Source organism: Rhinoraja longicauda, chromosome 10 (assembly GCF_053455715.1).
Source record: "Rhinoraja longicauda isolate Sanriku21f chromosome 10, sRhiLon1.1, whole genome shotgun sequence".
Classification (NCBI taxonomy): Eukaryota; Metazoa; Chordata; class Chondrichthyes; order Rajiformes; family Arhynchobatidae; genus Rhinoraja; species Rhinoraja longicauda.
Window position 1 is genome coordinate 45,056,099 of NC_135962.1, and position 13,432 is coordinate 45,069,530.

At 39.3% G+C, this 13,432-nt stretch overlaps 1 protein-coding gene across 4 annotated transcripts in view; it reads right to left on the minus strand.

The window, feature by feature from the left end:
* The window catches only part of btbd7 (BTB (POZ) domain containing 7), a 52,134-nt gene that overhangs the window by 17,268 nt on the left and 21,434 nt on the right, over positions 1–13,432 (minus strand). For all 4 annotated transcript variants that reach the window (XR_013547750.1, XR_013547751.1, XM_078406795.1 and 1 more), the window contains exons 2-4: positions 10,488–10,683; positions 8,646–9,728; positions 1,051–1,259 (exon numbers count right to left, since the gene is read on the minus strand). Coding sequence is in view for 2 of the 4 variants with exons in the window: in XM_078406795.1 (XP_078262921.1) it covers positions 1,051–1,259; positions 8,646–9,728; positions 10,488–10,569 (1,374 nt within the window). In the remaining 2 variants the exon portion in view is untranslated. The remainder of the gene's footprint in view (positions 1–1,050; positions 1,260–8,645; positions 9,729–10,487; positions 10,684–13,432) is intronic.

Consider the following 13,432-nt stretch of genomic DNA (forward strand, 5'->3'; position numbering starts at 1 on the left):
ATTAATTATTTTACATTTGGCAATAAAAGATAAGACTGCATAAAGTAAGTTCAGCAAAGCCATTTGCTACAAAAAAGGGCATCGAAAACCCAATTAATGTTTAAAATATCTCAACCATTGTTTAATTTATTCCCTCTATCTCCCATCTAAAGCACACATTAACAAAAAAAAAGTAGAATTTAATTAATTTGTCTTTTTTCTTAATTATCTTGTGTAGGGACACAAAAGTCCTGGTTTTCTGATTGTTTGTGCTGAAACTGGATGCATAATCAAGAGTGCATTTATTTTGAACATTTACTTAAATAATGGCCTATTTTATTTCTATCGATTTTGATACAAAGATCCATTTATGTAAATAGATCATTAACAGAATGGCATTTACACACACACAAATCAACGTGCTGAAAGTTATAGCGATACTGAATGTTTCACTTGCTCCTTTAAATGATGGACTAAATATTTGCTTAGTATTTATAATTTAACGGAATATTTCTTCAAAGGATCATTCCAAACAAGCCCGTGTTAATCTCATGAAATTACACAAAAATGGTAGGCAGGGCATTTGATTATTGAAGAAACATTAGATATCTCCAAACATTAAATCATTAAAATATTTTATAATTTAAGATACTCAAACAATTTTCTATTTAAAATGCCACAACTGTAAAATCCCACACGTTCTTGTAGACTTCTTCAATTTGTTAAATAAGTGTGTTAAATAAGTGGGCCACTGACCTGCAAAAGGACCCCTTAAAAATATTTAGCTATTTTATTGCTGTGCATAGAATGTGCTCCAAATGAGATGCATCAATTTCAGCAAACAAAACTCAGTTTGACTTAGAGACCAAGCACTAAGTGTTTCCACTTTCTGCACTGCCATTTTTATGACTAAAATATATTTGTTTTCAAATGTTGAGCATTCGTTTCCATTTTCCTACTCATTTAGGGCTCTAAATTAAACAATTAACTTTGTTGAAATAGTAACCCATTGAAAAATCTGATTTTCTCAAATTGGGTCAAAATGAAAAAAAATATTTACAAAGGCTGTACCTGCAAATAGTCTGACTGGAGCACAAGAGGCAAATAGTCCATGCTAAGTTCAAAAAACACATCAGAGATCATGACTGAAGTGAACTCTTCACACAAGAAATTAATTGCCTGCCGGTAAACCCATTTAGAGCCATAAGGCTGTGAACTCCACTTCAGAATGGATATCAGTGTGTCGAGGGAGATGCTCTCCATCACAATATCTTCACATCCTGCAATAAAGATAAGCCACAATGATTCCAAACATCATCATTTTTTTCCCCCTATTTGAACACCCGTAGCTTTATCAGTTCTCTTCATCAATCACACCATTCTAGTTTCTCCTCGTTACTCAGAATAGAACACACTACTCACTTTCCTTTTAAAAAAACACCCTCATTCTAGATATTAACACTTCATGTAGGACATCAAATACCTTTTGGAAATCTAAATACATTACAACCCCTGGATCTTTATTAACCTGCTTGTGAGCTACATCCTCAGTGAATTTTAATAGATTTGACAAAATCATTTTCCCTTTTATCAAGCCAAGCTGAATTCTGCCTCATTGTCTAATATCTAAATGCCTTGATATTGCTTCCTTATTAATGGAGTTTCACTAAGTATGCAATGTTAGAAGGAAGGCCAACAGGCCGACATGTCTCTGCTTTTTTTTTTGCAGTCATTATTATTTTACATTCCTCTGCCCTTGTGCCTCCTCGTTTCCTTCTGTCTTTGGTATATTTTAGTGAGAAAAATTCCAAAATGCATTTAACATCTCTGCCATTTCTTTTTCCACATTTTTAATTCCCCATCATTGCCACTAATGAACCGATAATTACTTTTGCCCTGCTTCACAAACTTTGAACCCGTTTTAAACTCCTAGCCTGGTTAACCTATTTTTGTTGATTTGTTTAGGTTTTCCCTACCGCCAAGCCTGTCATTATTCTTTGTAACATTACTTTTAAAATATACCATTAACTTCTTTAGTTATTCAGTTAATCATAAAATTTTCAAATACAGTATGCATTGACGTCATGGTGAAGAAAGCATCTACTTCTTCTTCAAAAAGCTAAGAAAATGCGGCATGTCTCAAGTGACTCTTGCCAATTTCTACAGATGCACCATAGAAAGCATCCTATTTGGATGCATAACATCTTGCGTTGGCAACTGCTCTGCTTCAGAACCCCAAAAATTGCTGAGAGTTGTGGACACATCCCAGTCCATCACACAAATCAGCCTCACCCTCATTGTCTCCAGAAGTAGACAACATCATCAAGAACTACTCACACCCCAGTCAATCTCTCCTCCTCCTTCTCTCTCCCATTAGGCAGGAGAAGGGATGTACTACCAGGTTCAAGGACAGCATCTTCCCCGCTATTAAAGGACTCTCATAAACTAATGATATATTCCCAATCCCCCAATCTGCCTTTGCACCCTTATAACTGACTATCTATAGCTGTAACACTATGCTCTCCATGGTAATCATTGTTTGCCCACAGGAGGGGCATGTTGGTTGGCAGTGGCAAGTTGGGCTGAAGGTCCCGTTTCCATTCTGTATGACTACGCATGAATGATTTACCTGGTCTATGTTAGCATGTAAAAAAAAGTTTTTCCACTGCTTTATGTGCATAATGTGACAATAATAATGAACCAACCTACAGGTTAACTTTAACTTTAACTTAAAGCAAAATAAAGGATTTAAAAAAAAAATTATAATACTGTATCAGGAATTATTCATCAAATCGTATATTGTTAAATAAATTTTAATGCAATCTTATTTTACAAAATGTTGGCTGTGTAAATCAAGCCTGAACGTCCGAAATGTCACATTAACCTTACATCCCACTGGTCACTCAAGAATCTATGCAGTAGTCTTTCAACATGCAAGTTGAAACTATTCCATGACAAAGTCAAATATATTACTTGGATCTGTCGGTTTCTTTAGGTTTCCTTACTTATGATATTTTTATTTTAAGTTAGCCAAGAAAAAGTGCACCTTACCTTCACATAAATCAAAATCCGAGGAACTAATCAGTTTTGCAGAAGGATATCCTTAAATTTAACTGAGGTAATTCCTTGCACTTGGAACAGTATTTACAAAAACCTTGCTATTAGTTCAGAAAGGCCGATTGAACTATAGGATGATTTGGTTTATCTGAATTAATGTAATCTAATAGACCAGACAAAAGTTATATTTGTGAAGCCAATTGTCAACAGTAGCTGTACCTCTTTATGCTTGCAGAGGAAATGCATAATAGGAAAGATGGAGAAAAATAACTCTAAAAGAGAACGCAAATGAAATTTTATTTTCCTGCTACCCACGCAATCTTTTGTTCCACAGGCAGAAGAATGTGAGCATCATTAGATTCAAAGCTCAAGAGTATAAAATATACAAGCAAGCATATACAAAGAAATTACTCTTCGTGTGTGTTCTGTTCAAGTGTCTCAGAGGAGTTACTCGATCTATTGATTCTGCTGAATGCAAGTCTTTTCCTACTAGAGTTAATCTAGCTCATTGTTTAGGTTCAATCCAACAATGTTGTACCACCCCCTCAATTTTAATATTACTATCCAAATCTGAATGTTATACTTTTGGACACTAGAGCATGGCGTTCGCTTCCATTCAAGTAGAATGCAGTGTTCAGACTGAACAGCAGCATAAATGATCTGTTATTAGTGGTAAATTCTTTAGTGGAGCAATTTTCAAATGATGAGGCGGAGCGAGATTAGTTTTGTTTTATGCGGTGGGTTTTAGTTTAGTTTAGTTGAGAAATACAGCGCGGAAACAGGCCCTTCGGCCCGCCGAGTCCGCACCGACCAGCGATCCCCGCATATTAACACTACCCTGCACACACACAAAGGACAATTTTTACATTTACCAAGCCAATTAACCTACAAACCTGTACATCTTTGGACTATTTCCTTTGTCTAATATTATTGCAAATACAACATGCTCAGTAATGACGCTTTTAAAGTTAATTGGCTTTCGCATAATAGAGAAATAAAGTACGCCATTTTTTCAGGACACATCAGTGGCGAAACTAAGTCAAACTTCTAATGAGGAAAAGGAACCATCTAAATGATAACATAGCCATAAAATTAATACAGAACTAAACCCCGTTTCTATTTCTGTTTTTTCCCCCCTTGGTCCCTGTACTAAATAGCCTCCAACAATATCTTCAAGAGAAAACGTTTATAAAGCACAAATACTAAGACAGTGATCACAATTACGAGAGATGCAATAAACAAGATGGTAAAATAAATAAGAGCATTGTGGATGTAACCAAGACTGGAGGGCTTGAGCGGATATCACCAGGACTGGAGGGCTTGAGTTCTTGAGAGAGGCTGGAAAGGTTCAGGCTTATTATTGTCACAATGAAAAGCTTTGTATTGCATGCTATCCAATCAGATAGTACGACTTAAATACTATCAAGTCAAACTTAGGTACAATAAATAGGTAGAGCAAAGAAGAAGATAGAGTGCAGAATGGAGTTCTCAGCATTGTAGTGCGTTAATTCCATAGACAAAGTCCAATGTCCGTGATGGGGTACAAGTGAATCAGATAGTACCTTAGCTTATGGAAGGACTGTTCAGAGACCTGATAACAAAGGGGAAGAAGCTATTCCAGGGTCTGGTGGTGCATGTTTTCAAGCTTCTATCTCTTCTGCCAGACAAAAACAGGGAGGAGGCCCAGGGTGGGACGTCTTTGATTATGTTGGCTGCTTTTCCAAGGCAGCGTGGTGTAGATGCAGTCAATGATGGGACATCCGTTCTGTGTGATGGACTGGGCTACATATACAACTCTGTAATTTCTTGCGGTCTTAGGCAGACCTGTGACCTTATAGACGTATTTAAAATTATGAGGTGAATGCTCAGTCTTTCCTCAGGTTAGAGGAGTCCTAGGAGGCCATAGATTTAAGGAGAGGGTGGGAAAAAGATTTTAAAGTGGTTTGAGGAAGAACTTTTTCCACTCAGAGGGTATTGATCCACAGAACGAGCTGCCAGAGCAAGCTTGAGCAGGGTACAATTAAAATATTTAAAAGACATTTGGGTAGGTACATGGATAGAAAAATTAAAAGGGATATGGGCAATACGCAGGCAAATTGGACTAACGGATAGACATCTTGATTGGAGTGAACGGCCTGTTTAATAGGCCTAGGCTTTATTGCATTACAAGTGAGCATGAGTGAAAGTTCCTGATTTTACATATGGCCATGAAACAATCGTACTTGGTATAGCATGTATATATTTGATCTACCCATTCAGGGAAACATGGACTTACAACAGAGGGAATGCAACAAAATGTCCACCACATTAATTCTTGGAACGAGGAGGAATGCCAGGAGAACAGATTAAGCAGAAAAACTTGTATTTGCTGGAATATAGAAGAATCTTATGAAACCAAAATTCTTATGAGGTGCATGCAAAGATGATGTTTCCCTTGCCAGATATGCAGAGTAGCAAATACAAGCACAAGATAAGGTGTCGAGCACATAGCAGGATTCGACTTTTGATAGACAGCTGATTAGGAATAGTCAGCATGGCTTTGTGCGTGGGAGATCGTGTCTCAAGAATCTGATTGACTTTTTTGAAGAAATAACCAAAACGATTAACGTAAATGTTCTCTATGAACTTCAGCAAAAATGTTGATAAGGTTCCACAAGACAAACTATTCTGGAAGGTTAGATTGTATCGGACTCGGGGAGAACTCGCCGACTGGATAGAGAATTGGCTTCACGGAAGGAAGCAAAGGGTGATGGTGCAAGGTTGTTTTTTGGACTGGGGGCCTGTGATTAGTGGTGTGCCTCACGGAGCAGTGCAGGGACCATTGCTGTCTGTGGTTTATATCAATGATTTGGATGAGAATGTACATGTTATGAATAGTAAGTTTGCAGATGACACTAGAGTGGGTAGTATTGTAGATAGCAAAGATGGTTATCAAAGACTACAGCAGGACCATGATCAGTTGGGCAAGTGGGCTGAGTAATGATTAATGGTGTTAAATGCAGATAAGTGTGAAGTGTTACATTTTGGGAAGGCAAACCACGGCAGAACCACCAATGAATGGCAGGACTCTGGGAAGTGTTGTTGAGCAGAGGTATATAGGAGTGCAGGTACATGGTTCCTTGAAAGTAGCATCGCAAGTAAATAGGGTGGCCAAGAAGGATTTCAGCACATTGGCCTCCATAAGTCTGGGTAGAGAGTACAGAAGCTGAGATGTTATGTTACAGTTGTACATGACATTGGTGAGGCTATACTTGGAATATTGTGTTCAGTTTTGGTCACCCTACCAAACTTGGAAAGATACTTAAAATCTGGAAAGAGTTGAGAGAAATATTACGAGAATGTTGCCAGGACTTGAGGGCCTCAGCCACTGAGAATGGTTGGGCACCACTAGGACTTTATTCCTTGGAGCACAGGAGGATAAGGGGTGATCGTATAGATGTGTACAAGTGCATGACAGAAATAGATAGGGTAGATGAATAGGGCAAATTTTTCCATATTTGTCCAGATATTTGGACAGGTAAAGTTTAGACATATAGGAAAAGTTTAGACATATATGGGCCAATGCAGGCCTGTGGGACATGCAAATAAGGCAAATTGCTTGGCACGGGCTAGTTGGACCGAAGGTCCTGTTTTCATGCTGCATGAATGTAACAGAAAACTACAATTTCTTCAAGCAGGGATAGGATTTTTTTATTTTTTTATTCTATATTCGAGCTGTAGATTCCCAGCCACTGAGACATTAACAGAATGAGAGAATATAAATGTGGAGTTGGTACAAAAAAGGATTACTGAGGTAAAAAATCATCCACAAACTCACTGAATGGTAAAACAAATCAAGGCACCAAATATCCACCTATGGAATCTCCTTTGTTTATGCCCTCTCAAACCTACATCAAGTTGGTTGCTCTGATTTCTTATGCATCTCACCCTCTTCCTTCAATCCATCGATTTTCCATCAGATTCCTTTCTTCCTCTTTAACACAAGCTTTTGGTCATCTCTGCTAACAGTGTGTTTTGGCTTCAAAGTTCAATATTTTGAATAATTTTGCAAATTTAAAATACTATAGGAAATAACAGTTGTGAAGTTTTGTGCTCCTTATTGAATAAGCTCCAACTAAAGAACAGAAACAGGCCTTGGGCCCAACTTGCCCATGCCAACCAATATGAAAATAGGAGGAGGGGCAGCTAGAGTTGAGGAAGCAGGGAGTCATCAGGAAGGCCTGGGCCAAGTTGGGAGAGTGGGCAAAGAAGAAGTGGCAAATGGAATACAGCGTACCAATGTGTAAGGTCATGAAACTTTGTAGAAAAAATAAAGGCATAGACTACTTTCTAAATGGGGAGAGGATTCAGAAATCGGTGGCGCAAAGGGACTTGGGAGTACTGGTGCAGGACTCCCAAAAGGTTAAATTGCAGGTTCAGTAAGGCAGGCAAATCCAATGTTAGCATTCATTTCAAGGGGACTAGAATATACAAGCAAGGATGTAATGCAAAGACTTCATAAGGGACTGGTGAGGCCACATTTGGAATATTGTTCCACTTTTGATCTCCATATCCGAGGAACAATGTACTGACAATGGAGGATCCCGAGGAGTTTTACCAGAATAAACCCAGGAATGACTGGGTTAATGTATGAGGAGCGTTTAATGACTCTGGTCCTGTACTTGCTGGAGTTTAGAAGGATAAGGGAAGATCTCATTGAAACATACTGAATAATGAAAGGCCTAGAGTGGGCGTGGAGAGGATGCTTCCAGTAATGGGAGAGTCTGGAACTAGAGGGCACAGCCCCAGAATCTAAAGATATAGCTTTGAAATGGAGATGAGGAGGCATTTCTTTAACCAGAAGATGAAAGATGGTGAATCTGTGGAACTCATTGCTGCGGATAGCGGTGAAGGCCAAGACATTGGATATTTTTAAAGCACAGATTAATAGGTTGCTGATTAGTGTCATAGGTTACGGGGAGAAAGCAGGTTAAGAGGTAAAAATAGATCAGCTGTGATCGAATGGCAGAGCAGACTCGATGGGGCGAATGGCCTCATTCTGCTCCTACGTCTTATCATCATCATGCTTCCCCTCAACCCCACCAAGTCAGCATCCAATTCTTGAAATGGGAAAGCAAAATAGAAATGTCTGTTCATGTATAAAATATTTTATTAACATCCGCAAAATATAGGCCCCTAACATAAAAATCAATTATTTAAACTTCATAATATTCTACTGCAATATACACTATCTATAACTGACAAACTTGGCTTAATGCACTTTACAACTCAGATTTTTGCTGTTTCAGAGAGAATAAATCCACAGCTAAAAATAGTTTGTTCGGATGAAAGTAATATTTTGATACCCATACCAATTTTGAATACTGCTTTAATAAATCTGATATTCCAACCTTTCAAAAAAACCTACTGAAATAAGCAAGATTAATAAATGCACTATACAAGTTCTTGAAGCATTGAAATTGCTCTTTCGCTCTTGTGGCAGAGCCAAACAGAACACTTACTTTTAGTTGTCATTAGGCTCTATTACCCACAATGAAGTGGAACAAAATATGCATGCATGTACATTTCAACACGTGTCTCAGGTCTATTACAAATGACCACAAACCCACCTTGAGCAAGCATGTTGAATTCCAGAAAAAGAGCTATGTGGTAAAGTTCCATTGCTTCTTCAGCTCTCGACATGTTACCCTTTCCCGCAACCATTGCTTGGACTTCACTTAGGCTTCCCACAGATGGATTGTAGTGCAGTACAAGAGACAAATCCACCAGATCAGTATACATACAATGTAAAATTACTTTTGCATATTTCTTTGGAATGATAGATTCATCAAGTATGATTCTCGTTGGCGTCTGTAGAGTTCGATCTGTTATTTCTTCACCAGTCCTTACACGTCTTTGGAGAAGATTTCTAAAAAAAGGGGAACGTGCAGATAGGACAGCCTTATGCCCACAGAGTTCCTCATCAAAACGACCCGAACGTCTTCCAAATGCCTCCACTAATTCTGATTCAGCTGAAAAGCCGAGAATAGCATCATAATAGCACATGTTATCAAAAAGTTCTCGCATATCTACATCCAGTGAATTTGGGGTTCCAAATTCTTCAGTGAGCTGTACCAGGATGTCAACATTTTGGAACCTGGAGTCCTCTATTCCAAACTCTCCAGTGTACAGGTAGTGTAATAATGCTGAAAACATGGGCAAATCTATGCCAGCTGTGTTAATGTCCATCATAATCTCAGCACCATATTCAGGTGACGATGAAAGCAGCGTCTTAAAAAAGGGACACCTCGCAGCCAGAATGGCACGATGTACAGGAAAGCAAGTGTCTTGGAAAATCAAATCAACATCAGTGCAGTACTTATATTCGTAAAGATCTGCTAGGTCTCTTTGCAAGGTCCGTGCATCTGGCCGTGCCAAATTACCTTGCGATGAAAGCTCCTTTAAAGCTGCAGTGCCTTCATATTCTTCCACTAATGCATTTACGTCCCTCACATCCCATCCAGAAAGCAGCTCACGCATCTGCTTAGCATGATCGGCAGAGCGATTAGATTTACGCCTTTTTATAAATTTCTTTTTCAGGGTTGCAAGGCCAGAACTTTTTTTCTTTTTGTCTTGTGGTTTCTCGTGGCTATGTTCGAGGCTATATAATTTTGATTCGCATCCATATCCTTGATGTAAGTAGGAGGACGTTCCTGTGCAATAAAACCAAAAAAAGGATTTTGCCCTGAGAGTGCCAGATGCCAAACATCTTTCTTCAAATCAATAAATCAATTACTTTGAAATCTACTAAAAACTGTAAAGTGCTCGATAATCTCAATATCATGTATTAGCAGCTTATTACAAGATCCTTGATTCTCTCCAACTATTTCTCCATATCTTCTGATTCTGAAGTTAATTTTTTATGGAATATTTTAAAAAACATTCCCAATTTTTTTTGCTACCTTACTCTATGGTGCATTCTAAAAAGGCATTTTATTGTCCGGGTATACAAGCATTAGCAAGCATTCTCCACCCATGGCCCTTAGACCATTTCAATTTTTTTGCTATTGCATGAACACCTTTTCTTCCCTCAGTTAACTGAACTATCCTAGCCAATTAATCATTATCATCCTGATCTCCCAGGTCACCTTTTTTAAATTATTATATGACAAATATACATTGCAGTATTAAAACTCTCCATCACACATTATTATAAAAAGCACCATAACCTCAAATATGTAAAGCATTTCAGAGATAGCCAATGCCTACATTTTCAAGAAAAATAGGAATGGGTAATAATTTATGCTTTGGCAGCACTGCCTACATCCCTAGAATAAATAAAGTAATAACTAAACCATTCATTCAGCGAACACAAGATAGAAATCAGAACATCAGCCTAAGCTATGTTAGACTCATTTTAAAACTGATAAACTTCACAAAACAGTACTTTGGATCGGTAGCGCACAACTTACCTATGAACGTCTGTTGAGCCTGCGAATTTCCTCCTACCCTCTGAGAGAAAGAGTGAGGGTAGGTAGATGCATTAACACCCATTTTCAGGTCAACGAATGCGACATCCTGACAGCCAATTCATTCGCTACGAATTCCAGAAATGTTTGCTGGTCATCACTTTCAGATCTGCCCTCTCTGCAGTTTGTTCAGCCATTTCTGCAAATATCCAACAAACTATCAGTAGCTGTGTAAACAAATAAAACCGAGCAATGTTTACTTTTTTAAACAAGGAAAACAAAAGGAGACTTGTACTGTGAAGCAATAAGTGAAATACAGAGTCTAGCATTTGCAAAAATAAGAACATCAGAAGTAAGAGCAGTAGGAACTGTGATGCATCAAGCCTGGTCTTCCATTCAACAAAATCACGGCTGATATGATCTTGCCTTTAACTCCACTTTTCTGCCAGGTCTGTTTACCCTGAAATTCACCATTGTCTAAAAATCTATAGTGCCAATGGGTGTACTTAATGACATAGACAAATTCCAAACACTTCTTTCCACCCTGCTTCCTGTAAAGACTCTATCCCCTTCTCCCAATTCCTCCTCCTACGCCGCATCTGCGCCCAGGATGAGGTTTTCCATACTAGATCATCGGAGATGTCCTCGTTCTTTCGGAAATGGAGGTTCCCTTCTTCCATTATAGATGAGGCTCTCACTAGGGTCTCCTCGATATCCCGCAGCTCCGCTCATGCTCCCCCTCCCCACACGTGCAACAAGGACAGTCCCCCTTGTCTTCACCTTCCACCCCATCAGCATATAATCCTCCAACATTTTTGCCACTAATTGGATCCCACTACTGGCCACATCTTCCCATTTCCTATTTCCCATTTCCCATTTCCCATTTCCACCCCTTTCTGCTTTCCGCAGAGACCGTTCCCTCCACAACTCTCTGGTCAACTCATCCCTTCCCACCCAAACCACCCCCTCCCCAGGTATTTTCCCCTGCAACCGCAGGAGATGCAATACCTGTTCCTTTACCTCCCCCCTCGACTCCATCCAAGGACCCCAACAGTCTTTTCAGGTGTGGCAGAGGTTCACTTGCACCTCCTCCAAACTCATCAACTGTATCTGCTGGTCCAGGTGTCAACTTCTCTACATCAGCGAGACCAAGCGCAGGCTCAGCGATCGTTTCGCTGAACACCTCCGCTCAGTCCGCCTTAACCTGACTGATCTCAGCACTTTAACTCCCCCTCCCATTCCCAATCTGACCTTTCTGTCCTGGGCCTCCTCCATTGTCAGTGAGGCCCAGCACAAATTGGAGGAACAGCACCTCATATTTCGCTTGGGTGGCTTACACCCCAGCAGTATGAACATTGACTTCTCTAACTTCAAAAAGCCCTTGCTTTCCCTCTCTCTCCATCCCCTCCCCCGACTACATTCTCTCTCTGTCCCGCCCACTCCCCTGATATTAGTCTGAAGAAGGGTCTCGACCCAAAACGTCACCCATTCCTTCTCTCTAGAGATGCTGCCTGGCCCGCTGAGTTACTCTAGCATTTTGTGTCTGTTAATATTTCATACAGTTAATTTGAAACCAATTGTCTCAGTTTTATGCTTTTCCTGTGTACAATGCCTGAAAGATCAAGCTTAGACATTGAAACATATTAATAGACAATAGGTGCAGGAGTAGGCCATTCAGCCCTTCGAGCCAGCACCGCCATTCAATGCGATCATGGCTGATCACTCTCAATCAGTACCCCGTTCCTGCCTTCTCCCCATACCCCCTCAATCCGCTATCCTTAAGAGCTCTATCCAGCTCTCTCTTGAAAGCATCCAACGAACTGGCCTCCACTGCCTTCTGAGGCAGAGAATTCCACACCTTCACCACTCTCTGACTGAAAAAGTTCTTCCTCATCTCCATTCTAAATTAACTCAAATTGGGAGCATACATTCAACAAGAATCAAATTTTACAACCATAAAAATGAATCACTGATGTGACATTAAAGAAAAGATCAATGTTCCTATTATTTGCCGAGATTGGAGGTCTGTAATAATGGGGAGAAATCCAATAGGGTGGGCCTGGAGTGCAAAAAGCCGAGAGGTGACCTGATAAGAGACATAAGGTGGATAGAACCTTTTTCCCGTGGTCAGGGTGTGTATCAGAAACCACAGGGCATAGGTTTAAGATGTGAGGAAGGTTTGAAGGGGATTTTTTTTTTCCGCAAGTGATTCATTTCTGGAACTCACTGCCAGTGAAGATGTTGAAAACAGATACAATCGTTCTGTTTAAGAAACATTTTGACAAAACACTTGAACAGGCAGGCAAACAGCCATGCAGACAAATGGGATTAGTGTCAGTGAGCAAAAACTGTGGATGTGATAGGCTGAAGGTCCTTTTCATGTCCTATAAAACTTTGTCTTTATTTACAATCCTGGTGTAATTAGTCCAGCATCAGCCATGGTCAATTAGCTAGTTGAAAATAAACTAATGAAATGCAAATGTATCTTAATGCCTGGAATGGCTAATGTTCCCAATCCAGTTCTGTAGTTGCCAAGATCATTTTAACCAAACAAAACCTTTTCAATCACCTTTTCTGAAAATAGAATTTGTTCAGTGTTTAATTTCAAATTACGTAATAAGGTAGTCATTCACCATCAATTTGGAGAAAGATATAGTCTTGTCAAAATTTGTATGTTTTTAAACACAATGTTAAATTTTGAGTTTGAAGTTTTCTACTTCTACTTGGGCACCACTCAACTTCAATTCACTGATTCTTTTTTAAAATATATCTTGATAAAATAAATAATTAGGATGCTGCTGGACAATTTTGCTACATGAGCCTTCAAGAACATACATTGAAGTTGCTGATGGCAGTTAAGTGCAAGTTTGAAGCCGCATGCCAGTGATCAAGGTCTGCCTTGTACTTTCAGAGACAGTCAGAATTTCCAATAATTTCAACCTGGCCGA